Source organism: Mastigoproctus giganteus, chromosome 9, assembly GCF_048544385.1.
Source record: "Mastigoproctus giganteus isolate SK-2022 chromosome 9, ASM4854438v1, whole genome shotgun sequence".
Lineage (NCBI taxonomy): Eukaryota > Metazoa > Arthropoda > Arachnida > Uropygi > Thelyphonidae > Mastigoproctus > Mastigoproctus giganteus.
This window is the reverse complement of record NC_143583.1, coordinates 36948394-36963911: the sequence shown is the minus strand read 5'-3', so window position 1 is coordinate 36963911 and position 15518 is coordinate 36948394. Positions and strand designations below refer to the sequence as shown.

The 15518-nt window shown below is 37.3% G+C and overlaps 1 protein-coding gene across 2 annotated transcripts in view; it reads right to left on the bottom strand.

Annotated features, from left to right (window-relative positions):
- grp (serine/threonine-protein kinase grp) overlaps positions 1–15518 on the bottom strand; it is a 121712-nt gene that overhangs the window by 78964 nt on the left and 27230 nt on the right. For both annotated transcript variants that reach the window (XM_090382071.1, XM_090382069.1), the window contains exon 5: positions 12190–12259. In XM_090382071.1, coding sequence (XP_090238197.1) covers positions 12190–12259 — 70 coding nt within the window. The remainder of the gene's footprint in view (positions 1–12189; positions 12260–15518) is intronic.

Genomic DNA, 15518 nt, shown 5'->3' with positions numbered 1-15518 from the left:
CAAATAGCAGGGGTTTACTTTTTTTTTTTAATGAAAATTTTACCTTCTCCATACTGTAAAAGGTGTTAATTTTTTTTACTTTTTGGCTTTAACTTTTCTTCTACTGTTATGGACAAGTATATAAAATGCAGTTCCTGATACATGGTTAGGTGTAGTCCCCTGATGAAATACCTAACCATGTATCAATATTTACTTCTGCTGACATCAGACTTTGCATTTTTTCCTTCCCTGTATTTGACTTAACTAAATTTGCCCACCCATATCTGATGACAGCTTACCACCATTTTATTTATCATTTGGTATTAATAATTTTAGTTTACAGTTCCTTCACCTCCAATTCAGCCCATAATTTTCTTAATTCATCAACTTTTAGGATATTAACATTCTTTTGCCTCTTTCAAATCTACATTACTTTTTTCTATTATCCTTGCCCTTCTAGTCCTTGGCACTGTATAATTTTCATGTCCATCTATGCAAACTTTAGACTTATTTTTATTTTTCCATCAACTGTAACTTTGGCCTTAAATTACATTTAACACACAATAAATATCCTGAGACAACAGGATATTTTTGCCTATTTTTGGGGTTGTGGCTTTATCTGCTATCATGTATGGAACAAATGCTGGAGGTGTTTTGGCTTGAAATTAAATTGGAATGTGGGCCTGTTTTGGTTCTATAAAAATTTAAAGGCACTGAGATATGGTCAAAATGATTAACATCAAAACCTGACACTGGTTCCACCTTACAAAACAGTGTCAGAGGTCCTTGTCTCCTCTATCAGCAAAAATGTCATCCTCTCAATTTACTAATTCATTTTTTGTGAAACCTCAATCAGATTCCCCCTCAATTTACACTTCAATCTAATTTAGTTTCCAAACTACTGTTTTTCTTCAAAGAGCATCCTTTTGCACTTTTACTGGTCTAGTCACCCTACTCTGGACCCATTACAGAAGTTCATTTCCCCCTACCCCCACATACAAGTTCCAGACAATATTACAACTATATCCTTAAAATTGACTCTAGTAATAGAATAACTTTTTCCATCAACCAGCAAAATAAAACTCAATTTCATATCTCAAAAGATATGCAGAAATATCCTGTCTCAGAAACTTAAAACAATGAAAATTGAGCAATTGCTTTTCTCAAGACCTGCTCATTTATTTTAAATAAGTGGTACAATGCATTGCTCACTCCAACATTTGTTCCATACAAGCTAGCAGTATAAAGCTATCAAAATATAAGCATTAACCCTCAAAGATGAGCAGAAATATCCTGTCATATAGCATGTCAAGAAAAGTAACTGCTTGTTTCTCATCAGCTTTTCTAAATTTGAGACAACAGGATATTTCTGATTGTCTTCAAGGTCTGACATTTATCTTATTTTTGATGGTTTTATACTGCTATCATGTATGGAACATACTATAGTGACCACAATCTATTCTACTATTTATTTTAAAATAAAATGGCAGGACTCAAGAAAAGAAGCAACTGTATTTTGCATCTAGATTTTATATTGTGTGCCTTCTTAATTCTCTATCTGCAACATGAACTTCATATCTGTCCATATCAACTCCAAGTCCTTATTATCACTGAACTCATCTTAAACTCTTTTCTCTCTATTATAAGAGAGACCTATTTGGTTATCACTCCCTTGATGCACAACTGTACTTAAAAAAAAAAAAAAAAAAAAAAAAAAAAAAATTAAGTTTCATGTCTTGATGACCTTAGCATTCTGTAAATTTTGAAGTGTGCTGATGAAATTCAGAATGAAAAAAAATTACATCACCTCAATTTTTTGATTATCTTTATACTAGCAGCTAATCAATTAGAAGCTTAAAGATAAATAAGTAATAAAAATACACATATGAAAACTTAGTTGTAGAAGGGGGAGGGGGGATTTTACTTATGTCCTATGGGTAAATATACAATGTTCATATAGTAACAAATGTGAAAGCAGCAATTTTTTAATTACTTTGCTCATACTAGGACAACAGGCAGCTATATAGCCAGAAAACAACAGATATTGTTTTCTGGTTATGTAGCTGCCTGTTGACCTAGTATGAGTGCACACTAGGTCAGTGTGCCACCCCTCTTGCTTTGATGACTGCTGCACATTGTTGTGGCATTGAATGGATAAGGTTCTGAATGTATTGCTGAGAAATTATGGTATCAAACATTGATTAATTTCTCCTGCAGCTCTAAATGTTTTTGGTTTCTTTGGCATTACTGGAACACCCATTTTGTTCCAACAATTTTCAATTAGATTGAAGTCTGATTTATCCTTCAACCATTTTTGTACCTGTGAAAAGTTAAGACAATGACAAATTACATTTATTTAAATAATAGTGCAATGTTTCATAAATTGCAATCTTGTTAAGTTTATGAAGTAGTATTTATGATTTTGGCTCTGACACTGAACACAGTTGTCTTTAAAAATGCAATTGGCAACATCCCCATAGTGGTCTCTAATTGTAGAAGTAATTTTGTCTCAAGAATGACTTTCATCAACCAGTGAAATACCACTTTGCTTATTGGAGGCTTGAAGTGGTGAAACCCATGTTTAGTCTCTAGAGCAAAGTTTCCGGCATCCCCTCCCCCCATACTTCTCCAACCCATGCATGGTACTAAAGGTTTTGATACCTTTTGTGTTTGGGGTTTTCATAAAAAAAGTTGACTATACCCTTCACAAATTCAAGGCAACCAACTTCTCTAAGTGAAATACAGCCCCATATCATTTGAAATGCAGAATGTTTCACTTGTGCAGATGATACAGTCAGGATGAGATTCTTTTCTTCATCTAACAGTCTGATGGCTGGCTAAACCATTCAAGTTGTATTCCAATTCATCAGAAATTGGACACATTTCCACTGATTCTCGGACCAACTAACATGCTCTTTTGCCCACTTTAGATGCTACGTTTTCATCTTTTTTTAAATCAAAGTTGGCTTTTTTCTTGGCAATGTACAGGGTGTTGTCCACAAATGATTACCCTGATTATAACATACTCTAATTTGGTAAAGTTAGATGAGCCACAAGAGGCACTCATGTTAAAGTTCTTTAGACTCCTTATGTATTGATAAAAACTTATTACCATAAAATTTGGTTAAATTTTGTTAACCTCCCAATAGTAATAATTTTTGTAAAATGTAATCAGGGTAATCATTTGTGGACACCCTGTATTATTAAACCTGATGAAAAAAAAAAGGTGTATGTACTGTAGCAGTACATACACTTGCACTTTACTCCCATATCCTCCAAACACTGTTCTAAGGACTGTCAATGAGGATCTGTTTGGAGCACACAGATGGACTAGAAATCTGTCTTGCACTGTGAAAGATATTGGACATATGCTTTATTTCTGTTCATACTGCCAGTTTCTGATAATTTTCACCATAAACATGCCATGACTGACTGATTATAGTCAATCCTTTTAGCTATTTCATGCATAGAACATCCCTCTGCATTCAATTCAGCAGAAACTTCTTAAGTGGCATTAACTGTGAAAACAACCATTGCAATGGCACAGAATACCAAGCTCATGCCATACACCATATTTATACTGCTACTAGGGTAATGCAATCATGCATGGCACATGACATCTAAGAGCTTGCTAGATATGGATGTGCAACAAAGTAATGCTATTACAAAACATATATTACCAAATTTCACAGAAATTTGGCAAATTTTGCAAGAGAATTTTTTTGAGCAAAAGAAGAAATAAGAGGGACCAAGATCTGTGAAAGATTACAATTGGAAACTCTGGTCCAATCTAAAAATGTCTATTTATAACTATGCTGTTGCCTATCCTCTAATCATTCTGTTGAACCACGTCAAATACAAGTATAAAGAGGTCAAAGCTGTTTCTTGCCCCTAACTGCTTGAAAATGTCATGATTTATCAAGTTAGACATGATTTCCACTTGATAAACCTGTTCTGAAACTTCTCCAGGATTTCATTCCTATCTAAATTCCAACACTCTTCATAGAGATTACAAAGAATTAGAGATTTGAGGGGATTAGTGGAGTGGAGTAGGATTACAGGTTTGAATATTGCTTTTAAATAATTTACTTAGTAGTATATTTTAAAGTTTATTTTGATATATATTTTCTTTTCCTGTTGATTTTAATATAATCAAGATTTTTTTGAAAGTGACTTTCATTGACATTTAGTAAATTTTACAATGGTTGTTACAAGACTTTCCTTGAACACTTCAGAGGGTATCACGACTCGTACAGAAATAGCCGATGGCAAAGCTACCTTAAAGGTTTAGGGGAACTGCTAGTTTTTTTTGGGGGGTGGGGAAAGGGTAATATAGATACATGTTTATCTGATAATACTGGTCAGTAATGCTTGCATATACCTCAAGAGTTCTTTGTTTGTTAGTGCAACAGATCATATTAGCAAGATGTTTGAGGGCAGAAATGTTTCAAATGAGTGGGTTGCTAATGTGCTAGGGAAGCTAGCTTAAACTTTAAGGGTTGTCAGGATAATTAAATATACAAGAACACCAAGTCTTAATTGTTAATACAGTAATGTCATCAATGACAAGTTTCGGTACGGTATGAATAGTGCATTTAGGAAGGATAAGGCAGATAGGAGTAGTGGAATCTTGCTTCTTATCAAAAGAAGCCGAAGAACAACGAAAAGTTTCCAAGATTCAGAAGTTTCACATGCTAGTATAGAATCTATTGTGCAAGATAGTTGGAAGCAAAGGTATAAGAGTGGGAATAACCTACAGGCCAGGTGATTGTGAAGATCATGAGCTTCTACATGCAAATGGAATGGGCTAGTAAGCATGAATGTCTTATTATGGGTGATTTTATTTTGCATCTAATTGATTAGATGCAAATGGGAAGGAAACCCCACATGTGGGGACAATTTTTAAATCAACTAGATGACTGCTATTTGTATCAAATGTCAGGGAAAGAATACTCTAGACATCACCTAGACACAACAAGGCTGACAGTACAAGAACTAGTAGCACGAAGTGATCACCGAGTTCTATGGTCAGCGATGAAGAGAGAAGCAATAGTTGAGGGCAAAGTGGGTTATAATTTCAGAAAAGGAAATTATGCCTTAAGGTGCTACATAGCCTCTAACTGGGTAGACATTGCACAGAGAGCAAATACAATTTAATTATGGTAAAAACAGTAATCACAGAAGCCTTGAATGTGTGTGTATATATATAATATATCATTAAAAATCTCCACAAGGAGAATTCCAAGTTAGATGAATAATGAAGTTGCCCAATTACTTGAAGAGAAAAAGAAAGCATGAAAAAGTTAGAACAATAAAAAATATTCAAGCCTATAACAGTTACCAAAGTGATCTGTAATAGTGTCACAGAAAATGAATATGCTGGCAAAGGCAGATGAGAAATTGCTGGCAGAGAGTGGGGATAAGGAATTCTTAACATATATAAATGAGAAGAGGACAAACCAGATTGGACCTTTATGTAATGAAGGTGGGATAGTATTAGATACCCCAGCTGATGTTACAGATCAACTCAGTTACTTTGCATCTATATTTACAGAAGAAAAAATCCCTTTATGTCAAAAAATTTATGGGTGTGAAGTTGAAAAATATAATTAAATGATATTGAAATTTCACATGATTATTTAATATAAAAAAAAACTAGTTACAGGCAAGTAAGGCTCTTGGGATTGATGGCATATACCCTATAATTTTAAGGGAGGCTACAAGTGAGTGCATTGAACCATTGAGGCTAATTATGAGAGCATCACTGGAGTGATTCCCTTGAATTGGAAAAAGGGAAAATGTATCTCCAATACATAAGGGTGGTTCTAACCGGTGAGCAACTTCAGTAGTAGGAAAAATCATGGAAGCAATGTTCAAGGTAGGAATTCAGGATCACTTGGATAGAAATGGAATTTTGAAGGATATTCAGCATGGTTTTGTAAAGGGAAAATCATGTTTAACAAATCTGGTTAGCTTTGTTATTTTGACAAGGTCACTCATGAGTAGGATTTAAGGAATAATTTCTACATTGTTTATTTGGATTTCAGCAAAGCATTTGACTCAGTCCTACATCAGTGGTTGTTCTATTCAAATGAGCAGAAGTCTGAAAAACAAGATGCAGGATATTTCAGAGACTGCTGGTAGTCATTGCGTTACAAGTAAACACATGGGTTGTGTTAGGATAGCTAAGAATAGAAACAGGTGAATGTATACCTGCATGTACACCAATGCTAGGAGTTTGGTAAATAAATTTGATGAATTTGAGGTATTGCTCAAAACATCAAAGGCAGATATTGTTGGGATATCAGAGACGTGGTGTCACACAGATATAAGTAATGCGGAACTGGAATTTGGGGAATACAATGTATATAGAAAGGATAGACAGGATAGGAAGGGAGGAGGGGTTATGTTATTAATTAAGAAACACAAAGTCAAAGGAAGTGAAGCCAGTTGACATCGATGGACAGGGCAGTGTCGAGTCAGTTTGGTGTGACATAAGCATAGGGAAATCAAAATTGAGAGTAGGAGTGTGCTATAGGCCTAACGACTCTGACGAGTATAATAATATATTGTACAGGGAAATAGAGTGGGCCAGTAAATCAGAGAGTCTTATAATGGGGGATTTTAATTTCCCAGATATTGACTGGAATTTGTGGGTTGGTCACTCGCACACTAGCAAGGCTTTTATGGATTTATTGGATGATTGTTTTCTACATCAGCATGTTCGTGAGGCAACAAGAGGGAGCAATACTCTTGATCTGATTATCAGTAGTGATTCTTCATGCATTAAGAACCTGCAGATAAATGAACCACTAGGTGGCAGTGATCAGTGTGTTGAAGTGGGATTTACTCAAGGAGGTAACTACCATCAGAGGTAAAGGGAAGGGTTTTTGTTTTCGTAAAGGCGACTATGATGGTCTGAGACAGTATTTAAATTCTATACAGTGGGACCAACTGATGATGTTACCAACAGCAAACTCAAAATGGGAAGCATTCAAGGAACTAATCTTGGTGGCTACCAGGCTTTACATACCAACTAAGAAATATTGTTCAAGGTTTAGGCCTAAATGGTTGTCAGATGGACTAATGAGACATGTGGCAGAGAAGAAAAATGCATGGGATACATACAAATTAATGGGTGACATGGAAGCCTATGATAGATATAAGTTGGTCTGTAACCAAGTCACAAAGGAGATTAGGCAGGCAAAGGCAGACTACGAAAAATCCTTGGCAAAGGATGCAAAGAAAAACAGAAAGGAGTTCTTTACATACTTGAACTCGAGAAGGAAAGGGATGAATCAGATTGGTCCACTGGATATTGATGGTTCAACAGTTGAGGTTCCTGCTCAGGTGGCTAACAATCTAAACGAGTATTTTGCATCTACATTCACGCATGAGGAGTTATTCAGGAAGGAGAATGATGTAGGTAAAGTAAACATTGGCAGTGAGCTGGATGATTTTGTAATAACTGAGAGGAAAGTGGAGGAGAGATTGTTGAGGATAAACATAAAAAAGGCACCTGGGGTGGATGGGATCTATCCAGTTATATTAAAGGAGGCAGCAAAGGAAGTATGCAAACCCCTAGCCATAATTATGAGAGCTTCTTTGGACTCAGGGGAGGTACCTATAGACTGGAGATATGCAAATGTAACCCCAATTCACAAAGGAGGATCAAAGGCTGACACAAGTAATTATAGACCTGTTAGTTTAACTTCTGTTCCAGGTAAATTAATGGAGGCACTGGTTAAAGAAGCACTGCAGGATCATCTAGACAAGAATTCAGTTATAGCTCAGACGCAGCATGGTTTTGTTAAGGGCAGGTCTTGCCTGACCAATTTGATTGGATACTATGATGTAGTCACAAAAGAACTGGATGCAGGGAATAACTTTGATATTATATATTTGGATCTTAGAAAGGCTTTTGATACTGTTGCACATGGAAGACTGCTGCACAAATTGGAGCAGTGTGGCATTGGAGGCAAATTGCTGCTATGGATAAGGGGATGGTTGAGTGGCAGAAGACAGAGAGTGGTAATCAATGGACACTGCTCAACGTGGACTAATGTTATTAGTGGAGTTCCTCAGGTTCAGTGTTGGGTCCGTTGTTGTTTTCGGTGTTTATGAATGATATTGATGATGGGATATCAAGTTTAATGTCTAAGTTTGCAGATGATATAAAGGTTGGCAGGGTCGTTAAGGACACTACTGACGCTATGCTGCTGCAACAGGATCTGGAAAGGTTGAACAGATGGGCTGAGAGGTGGCAAATGAAGTTTAACATTGACAAATGTAAAGTACTACATATGGGTAACAGTAACCCCAGAGCAATGTATCAACTCTGCGGTACTACACTGAAAGTGGTGGAGAATGAAAAGGACCTGGGGGTAATTGTGCAGGCAGATATGAAGTTCTCTGAGCAGTGCAGATGAGCTGCAAGAGTAGCTCATGGTGTCTTGTCAATGATATACAGGAATTTTTCTAGCAGGGATAAGGAGGTGATTATTCCCTTGTATAAGGCAATGGTTAGGCCACATCTTGAGTACTGTATACAGGTCTGGAGGCCTCATTTCAAGAAGGATGTAGAGCTGCTGGAACGGGTACAGAGAAGGGCAACAAGATTAGTAAATGGAACAAAGGGTTGCTCTTACGAAGAAAGAGCTTAAGTTTTGCAAATTACAGAGTCTGGAGACTAGGCACCGGCGAGGTGATCTGATAGAGGTGTATAAGGCTTTGAATGGTTTGAGCATGCTCAATGCCAATGGGATTCTTCATCTTTCTCAGAATAATCACCTCAGAGGGCATAAATTCAAATTGAGGAAGGACGGATGTTGGATAGATGTGCGGAAATTTGCCTTTGGCCAGCGGGTGGTTGGTTGGTGGAACCGACTTCCATCACTTGTTGTTGAAGCTGATAGCCTAAACAAATTTAAAGCTCAACTGGACAGGTATTTCGAACGAACGGAGGGGTGAAATGGGAGAGGGTTTTTTTTTTTTTTGGCTGATGCTGAATAAGCTTGCTTTCTTGCATCATATGCCTCTACTAATGCTAATAAGCTGGAGCAGGTTGGAATCACAGGGAAAATCCTTAGATGGATAGCAGGATGGCTTCAGGGAAGGAGGCAGACAGTTGAGAAGTGGGGTTTCCCAAGGAAAAGTATTAGGACCACTGTCTTTGATTTTCATAAATGAAAGAATAGTGGGCATGATGTCTAAATTTACAGATGTAAAGATTGGTAGAGTAGTTAATGATCACTGCCAAGTAGAGCTTCAGAGTGACCTAGACAGACTTCAGAGATGGTCAGAAAAATGGCAGCTATGCTTTAATCCAGCAAAGTGAAAAGTATTACACCCACCTGGGGAACAGTAACTCCAAAATAACTTATACACTTGGTAGAGTTGAACTAAAGACAGTAGTGGAGGAAAGGGACTTGGACATTATATGATCAGACACCAAGTTTTCTGAGCATTGTAGACTGGTTGCAAAGAAGGCCCATGGGGTTCTATCAATGATTTATCGAACACTTAATAGTAGCAATAAAGAAGTCAATCTCATTATATAAGGCTATTGTTAGACCACACTTGGAACTGTGTTCTTGTATGGAGACTGCACCTAAAGAAAGACATTGAGCTTCTTGAAAGGGTTCAAAGACTGGTAACTTGCGTGGCAAGATCAGCAAGAGGGCATCCATATGAGGAAAGGAAGACTTTGAATATGTGGGTTGATGAGCTTGAAAACTAGGCACCTTAAAAGAGGCTTTATCAAAGTGTTTAAGGCTCTGAGAGGCACAAGTAAAATGAATAAGGACAAGATTTTCACGGTTATGAGTCTAGAACTAGAGGCCATAAATTCAAGTTAAAGGGAGAGATGTTTAGACTGGATTGCAGGAAAGTTAAGTTACTGGAATAAGTTACCTACACAGGTGGTAGAGGCCAACAGTTCAGAGAAATTCAAAAGGTCAGCTAGATAGTTATCCACGTGAGGAGAGAAACAGCTTATTTCCTTTTATTATTTTTATTTTTTTGGCTGGTGCAGCATAAGCCATAGGCTTCCTTGCACCATGTTGCCATTGCTAATACTAAATTATTCTGTAATACATCTTTGATACACATTTAGCATAGGCATATGATGCAAGAAAGCAAGCTTATGCAGCATCAGCCAAAAAAAAAACCACCCACTCCATAACTTTCCTTACCACAGGTCAATAGTTGCAATTTCTCTTTAGCTCTGCCTTTGCATATTGTTGGCACTTCTCTCCAGTCAAGGGATGTGGTTATTCTCAAATCCAATAATGATCTTATAATTAATCCTAATGACTATGCCCTCACTTTCTACCTCTTTCAGTAGATATATACCATCCACATCTGGAGCTTTTCCCCATCCACCTCTCAATCCTCAGTAGTTTCCAATAATCCCTCTAAGTGGCCATATCACTTGTTTCATACTTTTCTAGCTTACTACCACTGATTTCTTCCACCCTTCCTCCCTATCTGAATGTACTTTCGGTTTAAAGATCTATGTGAAGTATTTGTTCAGTTAGGATATCTGTGGTTCTATCACTTGCATCCTTTAAGTGGCCATATCACTTGTTTCATACTTTTCTAGCTTACTACCACTGATTTCTTCCACCCTTCCTCCCTATCTGAATGTACTTTTGGTTTAAAGATCTATGTGAAGTATTTGTTCAGTTAGGATATCTGTGGTTCTATCACTTGCATCCTTTAAAGGATGCAAATCTGATTTACTCTTTTCCTCTTTATATATAGGTAGATCTCACCAGTCTTAGCTCTTGTCACCAAGGGCTTCTCATACTGTGCTTCTATTTTGTTAGAAACAGAAAATAAAAAATTGCTTTAGATTTGTTTTCATAATTCTGAGAATTGAAAACAAGTTTATGATTAAAGCATGGAAAAGCAAGAATAAATAATACCTCAACTCTTTTCTGCTTCCAATCTACAAGTCAGTACTATACTGTCAATAGTAGTTGCAATTGTGAACATGTTTGCTACAGAGTGAACTGTGCACTTGAATAAGCTTAACACCTGATAAACTTCTGCCAAAGTTGCTTTCCATCCAGAAGTGTATAAAGTATACAGGAATAAAAAAATAAATGGGAAGATAGGGCTATACTGTGTAACATCATATGTAAGATACCACAGTAAAATATTTTATTTACTTGAAATTAAGATTATTAATATGGATAGACATTAGAAATAAGTAATAATATTTTTCCACTTAGTTTTCTCTGGCATTTATGCACTTTTAAAAAGTCTTTAAATTTATAATTTCAATATCAAGAATGTTATAAGTATTTTTTTTCTAAATAAAAAAAGTTTACTTTATATATTGACTCACCCCATACTACCTTGATAAAACAAGCTTAAATTACAGAACATGACAATTCCTCTACACTTTCATGGCACAAATTTGAAATTGTGAAAATAAAGACGCCTTTCAATAATAAAGTAATAAACAAAAGTCACATGTACAGTTGTTATATTTCAGAATTAAATGGCTCTTTTATTACCAAAGTTCTCCATTTAAAATATACATTAAACTGTGGGCAATTTAACACTGGCACCAATCCATCACATAAATCCGATACACTCCCATACTAATATCACATGGCTCCACGTATTGCTAGATATCTGCTAGCAACAGACATCTTCGGCAATCATTTATACCATAAAATTATCTGGTAAAACAAGTGATGATACTTTACAGCTATTATCATCAGGACAGCAGCAAAGGTGACATGTTTGCCCATGATATTATCAAGGGTGTGCAGAAATAGTTTACAAGCACGTAAACAAGTAGTTAATGCAAGATATACATCTAGAAAGATGTACTCTAAGGAGTAGACAGCTAGTCAGGATTGTACATCTTGTCTGCAGTAGGCATGGCTCTGAACGCATGTATTTCCTGCTACTTCCTTGACTCAGAGCCACTACATCTAAGAAAGCACTGAGAGCCATGAGGGGGAGAAAAAAAAAAAAAAAAAAAAATTTTCCATCCTCTATCCAGGAATTGATAGATTTCCCAGTCTAAATATTAAATTCAGTTCAATACTACAGAGCTAGTCATAATAAATGATTATAATAAAATGCACAAAAAATTCATTATTATATATCTTGAGTAATATAATTCAGTATAAATATTAAGATTTATAAAAATGCATAAAAAATAATTATGCAATATATAAAATAACATACCATGTTCATCCAGAAGAAGATTTTCTGGCTTAAGGTCACGATGTACAACACCTTTACCATGGAGGTATTCCTAAAATGGAATAGTTATTATTACATTCATTCTACAATAACTTTGATCTTTTTGGACAAAAAAAATTCTTAAATGGTAATGAAATTCAAGCCTGCTTAGATAACAAATTTTAGCATTAGCATTAGTAGAGGCATATGATGCAAGAAAGCAAGCTTATTCAGCATCAGCCAACAAAAAAAAAAAAAAAAAAACACACACACCACTCCCATTTCACCCCTCCGTTCGTTCGAAATACCCGTCCAGTTGAGCTTTAAATTTGTTTAGGCTATCAACTTCAACAACAAGTGATGGAAGTCGGTTCCACCAACCAACCACCCGCTGGCCAAAGGCAAATTTCCGCACATCTATCCGACATCCGTCCTTCCTCAATTTGAATTTATGCCCTCTGAGGTGATTATTCTGAGCAAGATGAAGAATCCCATTGGCATTGAGCATGCTCAAACCATTCAAAGCCTTATACACCTCTATCAGATCACCTCGCCGGTGCCTAGTCTCCAGACTCTGTAATTTGCAAAACTTAAGCCTTTCTTCGTAAGAGCAACCCTTTGTTCCATTCACTAATCTTGTTGCCCTTCTCTGTACCCGTTCCAGCAGCTCTACATCCTTCTTGAAATGAGGCCTCCAGACCTGTATACAGTACTCAAGATGTGGCCTAACCATTGCCTTATACAAGGGAATAATCACCTCCTTATCCCTGCTAGAAAAATTCCTGTATATCATTGACAAGACACCATGAGCTACTCTTGCAGCTTGTCTGCACTGCTCAGAGAACTTCATATCTGCCTGCACAATTACCCCCAGGTCCTTTTCACTCTCCACCACTGTCAGTGTAGTACCGCACAGTTGATACGTTGCTCTGGGGTTACTGTTTCCCATATGTAGTACTTTACATTTGTCAATGTTAAACTTCATTTGCCACCTCTCAGCCCATCTGTTCAACCTTTCCAGATCCTGTTGCAGCAGCATAGCGTCAGTAGTGTCCTTAACAACCCTGCCAACCTTTGTATCATCTGCAAACTTGGACATTAAACTTGATATCCCATCATCAATATCATTCATAAACACCGAAAACAACAACGGACCCAACACTGAACCCTGACGAACTCCACTAATAACATTAGTCCACGTTGAGCAGTGTCCATTGATTACCACTCTCTGTCTTCTCCCACTCAACCATCCCCTTATCCATAGCAGCAATTTGCCTCCAATGCCACACTGCTCCAATTTGTGCAGCAGTCTTCCATGTGCAACAGTATCAAAAGCCTTTCTAAGATCCAAATATATAATATCAAAGTTATTCCCTGCATCCAGTTCTTTTGTGACTACATCATAGTATCCAATCAAATTGGTCAGGCAAGACCTGCCCTTAACAAAACCATGCTGCGTCTGAGCTATAACTGAATTCTTGTCTAGATGATCCTGCAGTGCTTCTTTAACCAGTGCCTCCATTAATTTACCTGGAACAGAAGTTAAACTAACAGGTCTATAATTACTTGTGTCAGCCTTTGATCCTCCTTTGTGAATTGGGGTTACATTTGCACATCTCCAGTCTATGGGTACCTCCCCTGAGTCCAAAGAAGCTCTCATAATTATGGCTAGGGGTTTGCTTACTTCCTTTGCTGCCTCCTTTAATATAACTGGATAGATCCCATCCACCCCAGGTGCCTTTTTTATGTTTATCCTCAACAATCTCTCCTCCACTTTCATCTCAGTTATTACAAAATCATCCAGCTCACTGCCAATGTTTACTTTACCTACATCATTCTCCTTCCTGAAGGACTCCTCATGCGTGAATGTAGATGCAAAATACTCGTTTAGATTGTTAGCCACCTGAGCAGGATCCTCAACTGTTGAACCATCAATATCCAGTGGACCAATCTGATTCATCCCTTTCCTTCTTGAGTTTAAATATGTAAAGAACTCTTTTCTGTTTTTCTTTGCATCCTTTGCCAAGGATTTTTCGTAGTCTGCCTTTGCCTGCCTAATCTCCTTTGTGACTTGGTTACAGACCAACTTATATCTATCATAGGCTTCCATGTCACCCATTAATTTGTATGTATCCCATGCATTTTTCTTCTCTGCCACCTGTCTCATTAGTTCATCTGACAACCATTTAGGCCTAAACCTTGAACAATATTTCTTAGTTGGTATGTAAAGCCTGGTAGCTTCCATGATTAGTTCCTTGAATGCTTCCCATTTTGAGTTTGCTGTTGGTAACATCATCAGTTGGTCCCACTGTATAGAATTTAAATACTGTCTCAGACCATCATAGTCGCCTTTACGAAAACAAAAACCCTTCCCTTTACCTCTGATGGTAGTACCTCCTTGAGTAAATCCCACTTCAACACACTGTGATCACTGCCACCTAGTGGTTCATTTATCTGCAGATTCTTAATGCATGAAGAATCACTACTGATAATCAGATCAAGAGTATTGCTCCCTCTTGTTGCCTCACGAACATGCTGATGTAGAAAACAATCATCCAATAAATCCACAAAAGCCTTGCTAGTGTGCGAGTGACCAACCCACAAATTCCAGTCAATATCTGGGAAATTAAAATCCCCCATTATAAGACTCTCTGATTTACTGGCCCACTCTATTTCCCTGTACAATATCTTATTATACTCAGAGTCATTAGGCCTATAGCACACTCCTACTCGCAATTTTGTTTCCCCTATGCTTATGTCATACCAAACTGACTCGACACTGCCCTGTCCATCGATGTCGACTGGCTTCACTTCCTTGGACTTTGTGTTTCTTAACTAATAGCATAACCCCTCCTCCCCTCCTGTCCTGTCTATCCTTTCTATACACATAGTATTCCCCAAATTCCAGTTCCGCATTACTTATATCTGTGTGACACCACGTCTCTGATATCCCAACAATATCTGCCTTTGATGTTTTGAGCAATACCTCAAATTCATCAAATTTATTTACCAAACTCCTAGCATTGGTGTACACGCAGGTATACATGCACCCGTTTCTATTCTTAGCTACCCTAACACAACCCATGTGTTTACTTGTACCGCAGTGACTCCCAGCAGTCTCTGAAATATCCTGAATCTTGTTTTTCAGGCTTCTGCTCATTTCAACAGAAGCAGTGCAAGAATCACTTCCACCTCTGCCAGTGGCTATTGTTAATCTATTAGTCCTTGTATCCCCCCAACTAGCAGTTTTCCGACCCACCTAACACTGCCTCGACAGCATCAGCAAAAATTCTTGCACCCTTTCTATTTAAGTGTATCCCATCCCTGTAGAA